Here is a 12887-nt window from a genome sequence, read left to right as displayed (position 1 = left end):
TAAGTTTTGTTAGGGTTTGTGTCCTTTTCAGGAAACGGAAGCGGCTCCCTGAAGATGGAATAAAGTCTTCCCCGCCTAGCCTCCGTTTTGGTGATGTGTCTGGCATCATCGGTGGGCGTGTGAAGGTGTATCTCCGGCAGATCTATCCTTGATGGATTTGCTCGGATCTGGTCGTAGTTCGTCTACGTTTGTGTTTCTTCAGGTTGAATCCTTCCTATCTACGCTACTCTTCATCGGCGGCGGTTGCTATTCTGCTGCGCTGGTCCTATGAGGCCTTAGCACGATGACTTCCCGACTGTCTACTACAACAAAGTTTTGCCCGACTCCGACGAGGGAGGGGCAATAACGGCAGCGCGCCTTCGGTTCGCTTCAGTGCTTGTAGTCGTCGCTAGGTGGTTTACGGACCTAGATGTAATTTTTATTATTTCTGGTGTTCGTTGTATTGCCATAATTAAAGATGAATAGATTAAAAGTTTTCTCGTAAAAAAAAGTTGATATAAAGAACATCAGGTTTCAGTCTCGATATATTGTTTCCCGCAATATTTGATTTTTTATCTATATAATATATAGGTGTCTTATTTATGACGGCTGCTACAAATAAGTCGATTAATCTTAGAACGCCTCTACAGCCGTCCGATACTCTCTAATTATCTTCGTCTTCCCATCCTACTTTCCGGACTGGACTACTCAACACGCAACAGGCAACACCACCCTTCCTCTCACATCACACACTTTTCCAATCGCCTCACACCAGCAAGCGTCCACCATGTCCGTCACCATTGTAGCAGGGAATACGCCTTCAAGCAAACCTTCACAGGACAGCGGACGGGGCCTGCCGTCGAAGCAAGCATGTTCAACATCATCCAAGAACACCTTGTTGTCGTGGTCGTCGAAGCATCACCATGGAAGCATGCTTTGTAGCATCGCCGTTATTGTTGATGACGCCATCATCACAACACGTCTCATCGTCGCGGCTGTTGCAGCATTGCCGCATCCGTCGATGCCATCGAAGCACACCTTGTTGTCTTGGTCGTCGAAGCCTCGCCGCGGTTGTTGAAGCACGCGTTGCAGCATTGCCGCGTCTGTCGATGACGTCGAAGCATGCCGTGTCGTCATGGCCGACGAAACCCACCGCGGCCGTTGAAGCATGCGTCGTAGAACGGCTGTGTCCGTCGAAGCACATCGTGCCGTCATCGCCGACGAAGCCCCGCCGCGGCCGTTGAAGCACGCGTCGTAGCACGGAGGCGGCCGTCGAAGCACGCTGTGTCGTCATCGCCGACGAAGCCCTGCCGCGGCCATTGAAGAACGTATCATAGCACGGCCGCGTCCGTCGAAGCACAACGTGTCGTCATCGCCGACGAAGCCCCACCGCGGCCGTTGAAGCACGCGTCGTAGCAAAGCCGCGCCCTTTGAAGCACGACATGTCGTCATCCCCGACGAAGCCCCGCCGCGGCCATTGAAGCACGCATCATAGCATTGCCGCGTCCGTCAAAGCACGCCGTGGCCATCGAAGCACGCGTTGCAGCATTGACGTGTCCATTGATGCCGTCGAAGCACGCTATGTCGTCATGGCCGACGAAGGCCCGCCGCGGCCATTGAAGCACGCGTCGTAACATTGCCGCGTTTGGCCGTCAAAGCCTCGCCGTGACCGTTGAAGCATGTGTCGCAGCAAAGCCGCGTCTGTCAAAGCCGTCGTGGACGTCGAAGTGTTGCCGCGGCGGTTGAAGCACGCGTCGCCGCATTGCCCGCGTCCACCGATGTAGTCGAAGCATGCTTCATCGTTGTGGCCGCGAAGCATCCCACGACCGTTGAAGCACGTGCCCTAGCATTGTCGCGCCCGTCGATGTTGTCGATGCACACCTTGTCGTCATGGCTGCCGAAACATGGCCGTGACCGTTCAAGCACGTGCCTTAGCATTGCCACGTTCGCTGATGTCGTCGAAGCACGCCTCTTGGTCGTTTCCATCGAAGCGTCACCATGACTGTTGAAGCCCTTCATTGCAGCATCGGGGCACTGCCGGCAAGCTCTACATCAGAGAGCCGGTGAGTCGCCTGCATACAGCAGCCGTTCGTATTCGCAATTTCGCTGCACAACTTGTAGCAGAGTTCACCGCCGCCCCTTCGCATCATCGACTGGACCGGACATCATTGAGCCCCATCCTGGCCTTGCAGCACTGGCGGTCGGCTCGTCCCGAGCACGTCGGCGACCCAGTCTGCAACACCGGGGCGACCTCGCAACTTTGGTGGCACCATGGCGAGGCCCTCCTACTATGAAGCAGGGGATGCGTCCGCCCCTTGAAGCAGGTCACAGGCTCGCAGCCGATCTTGAACTAGTGAGCCACAGCTGAGGTAGCATCTCCGTTCGAGGGCTGCCTCGCAGGACGTTCTATGCGGGAAGAAATAAGGTGTTGTTGGCAATGGCCCAGTCCACGCCGCCGTGGATGGCAATTAATGACCTAGGGGTACGCCCACGCGACACGTTCTATAAATTGAGAGAGTAACCTTTTTAAAGCTGAAACAACTACTCCTACATGGTAAATAGGAAGTAACGGAGATTGATTATGCCATGTGAGGATGTTTTGCAGATTATTCTCTAGTCTAGATTAATTTTGTCAATGCCATGCTCATGATGATTCTCTGGATTAATTCAATTGAAAAATTGTGAATATTCTCAACAGATCGGTACGTACTCTGTTTTTGTAAGAAGTCGGTGCTCCGGGCCAAGTCGTATGTGATGCACCGTAGCTGATAATGGCAACGGCATTTCAGCACATAATAATAATAATAATAATAATAATAATAATAATAATAATAATAATAATAATAATAATAATAATAATAATACACATGGAAGGAATCCCTAATCTTCCTTGGCTCGTCAAGACAAAATGGCGTGGGTAACCCTAAAAACAGGTGTGGGTAGACCAGACAATTCGCTAAAATAAAGACCAGATAATTGAGAAATGGCAACAGCTGGAACATGCATCTTTTGAATGGAATGGCAACCGAGATTGATTTTCTTTTTCCTAAACCAAGGCCAAAAGTGCATCATCTGCTCTACTCCGTATTAATCTGAGGCCTCGCGACCTCACAGAATTTGGCAGTTCCTTCATGGGTGATCTGGTCTGATCTCCATCACGGATTATGGATCCAGTTTACGGGATCGTCAATGGGAAAGTTCATCTATATATCCTAGTAGTAATAAAAATTGTTAGAAAGGCAAGTGACAGCGGTTTCGGCAGTAGAATCTCACGCACCCCCACGAGATTACGTGGTAATTTGATGCCATATGAACGATCCAGAGCTCCATCGCCATCGCCATCGTTTCTCGTGGCTGATTCCCTATAAATACCGGAGCGCGCCATATATCCATGCCTTCTTCTCCAACACACACGAACCAACAGATCGAGCAACAAGAAAGAGGAGAACGTAGTGCACAACACACCACCACCAACAGCACACGCATGGCGCGCTGGGCCATTGCCATCCACGGCGGCGCGGGCGTGGACCCGAACCTGCCGGTCCACAGGCAGGAGGAGGCGGAGCGGGTGCTGGCGCGGTGCCTGCAGGTTGGCGTGGACATGCTCCGGTCCGGCGCCGCCGCGCTGGACGTCGTGGAGGCCGTGGTGCGCGAGCTCGAGACGGACCCCTGCTTCAACTCCGGCCGCGGCTCCGCGCTCACCCGCGCCGGCACCGTCGAGATGGAGGCCAGCATCATGGACGGCCACGGCCGCCGCTGCGGCGCCGTGTCGGGCGTCTCCACCGTCCGCAACCCCGTCTCCCTCGCCCGCCGTGTCATGGACAAGTCCCCCCACTCCTACCTCGCCTTCGACGGCGCCGAGGATTTCGCCCGCGAGCAGGTAATGAATTGAGATTAGAGAAGCTCCGTTGATTATGTTTCCTACCTAGAATGAATGCACCCCCACTCAATAAGGAAACTATAAACTTGATTATATTTCCCGTGGAATGTGTTGATCTTTATTTGCATCAACTGAAATCAAGGAAATTTTACTACCGGAATGTGTATGTGTTGATCTGACTTGGCTTCAAACCATAGATTAAAATCGTGGGAGAAACGATTTCGCGGCGCCCTCTCCCAGCAGCTATAGCGGCGGCCATAGTGGGCAATCACGGCAAATAGCGAAGATTTTTTTGGTGGGAGAGATAACTTTTGGAGGGTTTTGCTGATTTCTGAGCATTTAGAGCGAGGGATATGTGGAAGATTTCGCGGCAGCAGACATAGCATAGCGGCAAGGCTCCCGTGCAGCTATAACGCAGCTATTGCGGGCTATTTTAATCTATGCTTCAAACTTGATGTGCTTGCAGGGCATGGAGACCGTCGAGAATAGCTACTTCATAACGGAGGAGAACGTGGGCATGCTCAAGCTCGCCAAGGAGTCCAACAGCATCCTCTTCGACTACCGCATCCCGCTCGCCGAGGCCGCAGCATCGGAGAGCCACAATAACGGCGGCATGGTGATGAACGGGCTGCCCATCAGCATCTACGCGCCAGAGACGGTGGGGTGCGCGGTGGTAGACTCGAGCGGCCACACGGCGGCGGCCACGTCCACGGGTGGGCTCATGAACAAGATGACGGGCCGCATCGGCGACTCGCCGCTCATCGGCGCCGGCACCTACGCGTGCGGGCACTGCGCCGTGTCATGCACGGGCGAGGGCGAGGCCATCATCCGCTCCACGCTGGCGCGCGACGTGGCGGCCGTCATGGAGTACAAGGGCCTGCCTCTCCAGGAGGCCGTGGACTTCTGCGTCAAGGAGCGGCTCGACGAGGGTTTCGCGGGCCTCATCGCAGTCTCCGGCACCGGCGAGGTGGCCTACGGTTTCAACTGCACCGGCATGTTCCGGGGCTGCGCCACCGAGGACGGATCCATGGAAGTCGGCATCTGGGAGTAAGCAAGCAAGCGCGTGGAGTCGCGGTGGCCGGTCTGAACTCTGGAGATTCTTTTTTAGTGCAACTCTGGAGATAAGTGTCCATGCGTACGTGTGTGTCATCCTGCGATTGCCATGTGGTTCTAGTCTGGGATCCCGGGTTATAGCAGTAGCAGTTCTAGATTGGAGATTGGGAGGAATAATTATGATGATTGTGATTGTCTAGGAAAATAATAATGTGAAAAGTTTCTATGGCGTCTGAAATTACAGCTCTCTTCAGTGTTCGTTTCAATTTTGACCAAAAAGGAGTTTCCCCCGGCTTCACCTTTTATTAAAGAGTTACTTACCTTTTTACCCCAAAAATATATGGTTTTTATTAGCAAACACAGTAGGGTAAAAACCCTATTGTAACTCTGATTTTTCATTAATACTAATACGGTTGTGTTAAATCTTAGTCGACTGAGATTTAGTAAAGTCTCAGTGGACCGAGGTTAGCCAATCAAATTTGATTAATCTGTGTGTTATTGTCTATGTTTGCTTGTGCCCTGTTTCTATCGTAGCAGACAGTGGGCCATCAGTTGTGCCGTTGTGGTCATTGTCCACCCATCCTGGGCCTTTTCTATGTGGGCTGTAGGTTGTGGCGTGATGTCTTCCTTACATTTATTTTCCTTTTTTTTGTTTTCCTCATAGTTTATCCGCATAATTTTTTGGATCCTCCTATGTAGATGTTTACTCTCCTCTTTCTTCTTTTTTGCGAATGATGTTTACTCTCCTCTACAAGAGCATGAATAGTTACTAAAACATAAGGTTTTCCCTTATGAATTAATGTAAGGAGGAAAAAACATAGCGATTGGTAGTTCATAGGGGCATCTTTGATATTTTTTAGGTGGAATTTTTTGTTCTTTTTAATTTTTCACAACATAATTTTTGATATATTTAAACAGCGCATAACTTGTTGTGCAAGTAACCATATTAGAATGTCATCTTATTTTTTATTCTTTTTTTAACAATTTATGAATCTATCATACATGTTTTTCTTGTATCTTATTTGTTTGTTTTTCGCAACTCTGCTTTTTTATATACAGTTTGCTTATATATTTATTATGGATTATTTTTAAAATTTTAAATAAGACTAATCGATAATGTGTGCGCATGGCGTGCCGCTTTGGGATGGCATTTTGTATTTATTTTTGATTTTTTGTCTTCTCAAGACGATTTCCAAATTTCCATCTTCCAGTTGCATGTCCACCCACTGACTGCAACCGCATGTCTTCAACGCGACTGCAACTCGGTTGTCTTTTGTCGGGGACGGGCATTTGCATGTCCGCCACTAGGCATGCAACTACAAGTGTCGCCCTTGATTTGCAACTGCATGTCTTGAATGAGATTGCAACTCTGATATGTTTTGTCGGGAGTGTTGGTTGTTGCATGTCTGTCACTAGACCCGCAACTGCATGTGTCGCCCATGAATGCAACTGCATCTCTTTAACGCGGCTGCAACTCGATGGTGTTTTGTCAAGGATGCATGTTCACTACTAGACATGCAACTACAAGTCTCACCCCCGATTTTTGCAACCACATGTCTTGAATGCGATTGCAATTCTGTTATGTTTTGTCGGGGGAGTGGGGGTAGTTGCGTGTCTGCCATTAGGCACGCAACTACAATTTTCGCCCTCTAGCTGCAACTCCATGCCTTCAGCGCGACTACAACTTAGTCATGTTTTCTGTCTGGGGGTGAAGAGGGAAATTGCATGTCTATTACTAGATATGCAACTACAGGTGTCGCCCTCAACTTCATGTCTTCAACACATTTGCAACTTAGCGTTGTTTTTTGTCCGGGAGCGAGTTGCATGTCTGCTACTAGACATGCAACTGCAAGTGTCTCCCGCGACTGCAACTGCATGTCTTCAACAGGACCGCAACTTAGCGGTGGGAGGGAGTTGCATGTCTGCCTCTACACATGCAACTACAAGTGTTGCCCCCGACTGCAATTGCATGTCTTCAATGTGATTGCAACTTAGCAGTGTTTTTTGTCCGGTGAAGTTGCATGTTTGCCACTAGACATGTAGCTTCAAGTGTTGCCCTCGGCTGCAACTGCATGACTTCAACATGACTACAACTTATTGGGTTTTTTGTTCGGGGGGAGTTGCATGTCTGCCACTAGGCATGCAACAGCAAGTGTCACCGTGACTGCATGTGCATGTCTTCAATGTGCGTGTAACTTAGCAGTGTTTTTGTCCGCGGGAGTTGCATGTCCTCCACTACGCTCCATATGTCGACACCAAATGCAACTACATTTCTTCAATACAACAGCAACTCCGTGTTTTTATGTGTGTGTGTGGGGGTGCGTGCATTTCCTTTTTTCTTCTTTGGTTTTATTTTTTGTTTTTAGTTTTAAATTTTATTTTTGTTATAGTTTCATTTCATATAGTTTTTAGTTTCATTTTTGTCTTTATTTTTCATTTTTGTTTCACTTTTTATTTTATTTTTGTAACATGAAAGATCTTCTTTACAATACAAATTGTTTTTTGAAGAATGATAAGAAAAACAAAGAGAGAGCAAGATGGTATGAAGAGCAGGAAATTATTTTTGCGTTCTCTTTTCTTTCCTGTTTTGACATTTTACTTCTTTGCGTAAATAATTTTTTATATAATTCAAATCTATTTAGAAAAATGAATAGAATAAAAGAGAAAGCAAGAGGTACAGAAAGAGAGAAAGGAACACATCACGTGACCTGAAGGAACCAATGGGCCGATTTGCAGGCTCATGTAAGCTCACGAGCCTGGAAAGGTACGGTAGCGACATACTTACGTAACAAAATTGTACGCAGACTAATATATAGTACAATCCAACGCAGGAAAATTGTACGCTGATGTCAGCCGACTGAGACTTCGCGAAGTCTCAGTCGACTGAGTCCTAGATAAACCCATACTAATATGGTGATGAGTATTTACAAGGGGATATACAACATCTTTAGGGCATACCCTAAGAGAATAAAAGGTGATCTACAATGTATCTAGCCAATCCTGCATGCCCTCCTTGAGGCTTGGCTTGCTCTTTTGTATGACTATCTCAAAGTGTTCTTTGAAGCAATTGATGCAGTATAGAATATCCTTTTGCTTATGGTCAAATAATATACCATTCCCGTGCTTCCAAAGGGTCCAACAACCTGCCATTATAATTTCTTTGTAGAATATTGTTCCATTTCTTTTCTTGCCATCTAGTAGCATATCATTGATATTCATGTCAACATTCCATTCTATTCTTAATGGCATCCAGAAATTCTGACTGAAATCACAGGAGAAGAACAGGTGGATGTACTCTTCCATAGGCTCTTCATCACAAAGAACACAATAAGTTCGTTCAATATGGAAATTTTTCCTAGTCAGAAGATTCCATGTGTTTAGTCTGTCCTGCAATAATAACCAGAAGAAAAACTTTTGCTTTGGGAGGGATGAGGATTTCCAAATCCAGTTGAATGGCTTTGCAGCATTAGGAGGGTTCCCAATCACTTCCAGGTATATTCTTCTATTAGAATATATATTTTCCCTCCAGTAGATGTGCCATTTTTCTTTATAGCTGTTGTATATCATTTCAATGATCCTGAAAGATTATACTTTGCTGCACTTCAATATAAGACATTGGGAGATAAAACATATCATAAAAATCATTCATAGAATAATAATGAGCAGTTGCAATAGTCATTTCTTTATCCTTGGCAAAAGAATATAGCTACGGGAAAGTGGTCATCATGGTATTTTCACTTCAATTGTCAGTCCATAGCTTAATACTGTTTCTAGTCCCAGTTCTGCATGCTAACATATTTTTGTAGTCATTTAGAATAGAAACGCAATCTCTCCGCCAAAATGAGCCTACCTTGGTTGGGAAATTAGGCAGTTGTCCATCACTAAAATATACGCTTGTGACAGATTATGCCTCCAAATAGGAAATCGGTCACATTTTGACCCCTTGGTTTAAAGATTACTTATGCATTTTGCCCCATTCGAATTTTCCACCAATGAGTTTTGATTAGTTTTTTTTGAGAAATACCAGTTCTGATTAGGTGATGGTGTCCTGAACTAGGGGTTCTTGACATATGAGTTGGGCCAAGGACTGCCAAAATGATCAACTAGTGGGCCACGATCAGCTGGCCCAGAACACCATGTGGATACTTCTCGAAGACTACGCATAAAGACTTGGAGATCGTCTTCGTCGCGACTACCCCGTAACCGACTTATGTAAACCCGGCACCCCAAAAATGTATGTTCAAACATTTTTTTCGAAAGAATGGATGAACAAATTTCCTATTTGATGCACATTTTTAAATTTTGATTAACATTTTTAAATCCAATAAACAAAAAATAAATCAGGTGGGCATTTCTTGAATTCAATGAAAAAAATCACGTATTTGAAAAGAAAATTCGCAAAAAAGGGGTGAAAAGGTACAGAAGAAAAGGAGAAATGAAAAAAGCAAATAGAAAAGAAAAAGGGAAAAATAAAAAACCGAAAGAAAAAAGAAAAATAGTAAAAAACCCGGTTCAGAGTAGGTTCTAGAACCTTCCCAAACCCGCATTGGATGAAAGCCGAAAGAATGGGCCAGCCCATACAATAAAACAGCGCCTGGGGGGTACGCGCCAAATAGGAATCCCCCAAAAACATGCCTGAAGGCCGGCCGAAATGCTGCAAGTCCGGCCCGAAATACTGAAATGGAGAAAGGCAAGCCCATCCCGAACTACCCTTCCAGGCCCCACGGCGGACCAAATAGCAAGCCCAACCTAACATGGGTCATCGGGTCGGGCTGACCCTGCTCAGGCCTAGGCAATGTCTCGTGAATGTTTTTCTGAGTGACCTCCTGAAATTGCATACTGAATCATGCAGCTCTGATTCCAACAGAGCTAAGTCCAACAGTTATGAAGAGAAACAGAGCTAAGTCCAACAGTTATTGTGCGTTGAAACTGGACATGATGAAAGCCTATGACAGATTGGAGTGGTCATACCACCGAGCCATGATGGAGAAGTTAGGTTTTGCACATGCTTGGGTCAAAACAGTGATGTCTATGGTACAATCTGTGTCCTTCTCGGTGTTGTTCAATGATGAAAAATTAGAGAATTTTACACCTACATGTGGAGTCCGGCAGGGAGATCCTATTTCCCCTTATCTTTTCTTGATTGCAGCAGAGGGCCTTTTGTGCCTTTTGAAATCTAGTTCTCAGTCGTCTAGTTTTGAAGGGATCAAGGTGGCATCGACAGCTCCGTCTGTTAACCATCTCCTTTTTGCAGATGATAGCATGTTGCTTTTTAAGTCAAGTGTTGAAGGGGCTACAAAGGTATCAAACCTACTGGATGTATATTGCAGGGCTTCTGGGCAGAGGATTAATCATGAGAAATCATCCATATTCTTTAGCAAGGGGTGCAGCCAGAGTTTGAGAGATAATATCAAGCAAGTTCTAAATGTTCAGAATGAATCTTTAAGTGACAGGTATTTGGGAATGCCAACAGACGTTGGCCAGTCAAAGATGGGTACCTTCAAATATCTGAGAGATAGAGTTTGGGAGAAGGTACGAGGATGGATGGAGAAACTATTGTCAGCTGCAGGGAAAGAGGTCTTGATTAAGTCGGTTCCTCAAGCCATACTTGTTTATTCCATGGCGTGCTTTCGATTACCCAGAGGCTTGTGTGACAACATCACATCTATCATCAGACAATTTTGGTGGGGAAGTAAGCAGGGGAATAGGAAGCCATGTTGGGTCTCGTGGGACGTTATGACAAAACCAAAATACTCCCTCCTTTCCGGTTTATAGGGCTTATCTTAAAATTTTAGTTTTTCCATTTTATAAGGCTCAATTTGGTTGTTCCCCATCACATATTCAGACTTCACGGTGCATTAAATCATTGCATGCAAGTATTAAGAGAAAACTGACCAATGCATGCATGCATTGCAATTAATGCATTCGTAAACATAATTTTTTGAGGAAAACAAGAGCATTAATTGGGTGTTTTTGCAAACTATAAAAAAATATTCCACCACTCATCATCTACCTTGTTTGATGAGATTTTTGAATTGAGCCTTATAAACCGGAGAGGAGGGAGTATCTTGGTGGCATGGGTTTCAGGGACATAGAGATTTTCAACTTATCATTGCTCGCACGACAAGCGTGGAGAATGCTTGAGGAGCCCAATTCCCTTAGTGCAAGAATTCTCAAAGATGTCTACTTCCCGCTCCATTCTTTCCTAGAAGCAGAACTTGGTGGCAAACCATCTCAGATATGGCGCGCTATAATCAATGGCAGGGATATATTGAAGCAGGGTATCATTAGACGCATTGGGAATGGAGCCACAACAAGCATATGGGAGACCAATTGGTTGCCTCGGGTTGGACCAATGCGGCTGATCACCTCACTAGTTACAAATCCTCCCGTGATGGTTTCTGAGCTGATCGATTACACAATAGCATCCTGGAAGGAAGATTGGATACGGGGCACGTTCTTACCTTTCGACGGAGACACCATCCTGTCGATACCCTTGTGTACGAGGGCGGTAGATGATTTTTGGGCATGGTCCAGCGAGAGAAATGGTCCTTTCTCAGTGAAGTCGGCTTATCATATGATCATGAACGCAAAGGAGCAAAGAGAGAACTGGATGTATGTTAATGCAGGAAATTCAGCATCGAGCGCGACGTGAAAGGCATGGACAGATCTCTGGCACATAAGGGTCCCATCCAAGCTAAAGGTTTTCTTTAGGCGCCTGGCGCGACACTCGATGCCAACGGCGGACATTCTACATCATCGCCACATGTCGGATACACACTTGTGTAATTTGTGCGGATGCGAGGAATCATGGAGGCATGCCCTGCTGGAATGTACCATGTCGAGATGCATTTGGGCCCTTGCTGATGAGGCTCTGACAGATAAGGTAAGCCAAAACCAGGAGATTTTGTTTTGCTGGTTGTCACGCTCTGGGCTGTTTGGTGAGCAAGGAGGAAAGCGATTTATGAGGATATCTTCCAGAGTCCTATGGCAACAAATGTGTTCATCGGTCTTACTTATCAGATATTTATGCCCTGGACAAGCCAAGCAACAACACAGGGGGTCAACCTATGGTCCGCCCTACGTGTTGGATTTCGCCTCCTACGGTTTCTTAAAGATCAATGTTGATGCTGCAATTGCACGGGGCCGAGGAGTTGCGACAGCTATTTGCCGCAACAAAGAGGGAGTTTTTCAGGGGGCATCCGCTATTGTCCTCAGGAACATATCGGATCCTCCTACAATTGAAGCTTTAGCTATTCGGGAGGCACCAGCACTTGCCGAGGTTCTCAATATCCAGAGCATACATGTTGCATCTGATTGCAAGGTGGTGGTGGACGACATCAAGCAGAAGCATTTGGCAAGCTATGAAGCAATTTTACATGAAATAATTGATCATAGTCATTTTTTCCAGAGTTGTAATTTTGTTCACGAATTTAGGAGATCGAATTTCAAGACTCACAATTTAGAGAAGCATGTTTTATGTTTGGGGAGGATCGTCATGTTTGATTAGGACATCCCGATGACCTTTCTTTCGTACCTGTAAACTTTAGTTCGGGTTAAATAAAGCTTCGCCAGATTGTCTAAAAAAATGCGGCTCTGATTCCAGCAACAGCAGGTGCATTCAGACGGACACCGGCATGGCATGCGACGAAACCAAGATAGTACCCTGGGATTATGTGCAACTTGGTTAGGTTGTGCGATTGGACCGTGACGTTAGAGTGAATATGATGCCGTCTGACCGTGATCTTAACTGTTGAGTCAAGTATACAGTGACTTCAACCGTTGAGTCAAGTATACAGTGTCTTGACGTCTGGATTTTGTGTAGACAGCTGATGTTTTTACCCACCGCGCGCGCTGCCGTCGTGACACGGCACCCCACCCCAGGCAATGAAGCGTAGGCAGTTGATGCAGTGGCTGCAGTGCATGCATGCATGCATGCAGACAGCGGCAGGCCTGAGACCAAACCAAGCTCTGC

General features: G+C 46.4%; 1 protein-coding gene across 1 annotated transcript; it reads left to right on the top strand.

Annotated features, from left to right (window-relative positions):
• Positions 1-3404: 3404 nt before the first annotated feature.
• Positions 3405-5070, top strand: LOC123186728 (probable isoaspartyl peptidase/L-asparaginase 2). The gene is made up of 2 exons (XM_044598439.1): positions 3405-3859; positions 4326-5070. The coding sequence occupies exons 1-2, from the start codon at positions 3464-3466 to the stop codon at positions 4908-4910; spliced, it is 981 nt and encodes a 326-aa protein (XP_044454374.1). The 5' UTR covers positions 3405-3463; the 3' UTR covers positions 4911-5070.
• Positions 5071-12887: the final 7817 nt, after the last annotated feature.

This window comes from Triticum aestivum, chromosome 2A (assembly GCF_018294505.1).
Source record: "Triticum aestivum cultivar Chinese Spring chromosome 2A, IWGSC CS RefSeq v2.1, whole genome shotgun sequence".
NCBI classification, from domain to species: domain Eukaryota; kingdom Viridiplantae; phylum Streptophyta; class Magnoliopsida; order Poales; family Poaceae; genus Triticum; species Triticum aestivum.
Note: the sequence above shows the minus strand (reverse complement) of the source record. Positions and strands in the feature narration are given on the sequence as shown.

Coding starts and splice junctions, on each gene's coding strand:
- LOC123186728 (XM_044598439.1), top strand. CDS start 3,464: ATGGCGCGCTGGGCCATTGCCATCCACGGCGGCGCGGGCGTGGACCCG. Junction 3,860..4,325: donor AGGATTTCGCCCGCGAGCAG/GTAATGAATTGA, acceptor ATGTGCTTGCAG/GGCATGGAGACCGTCGAGAA.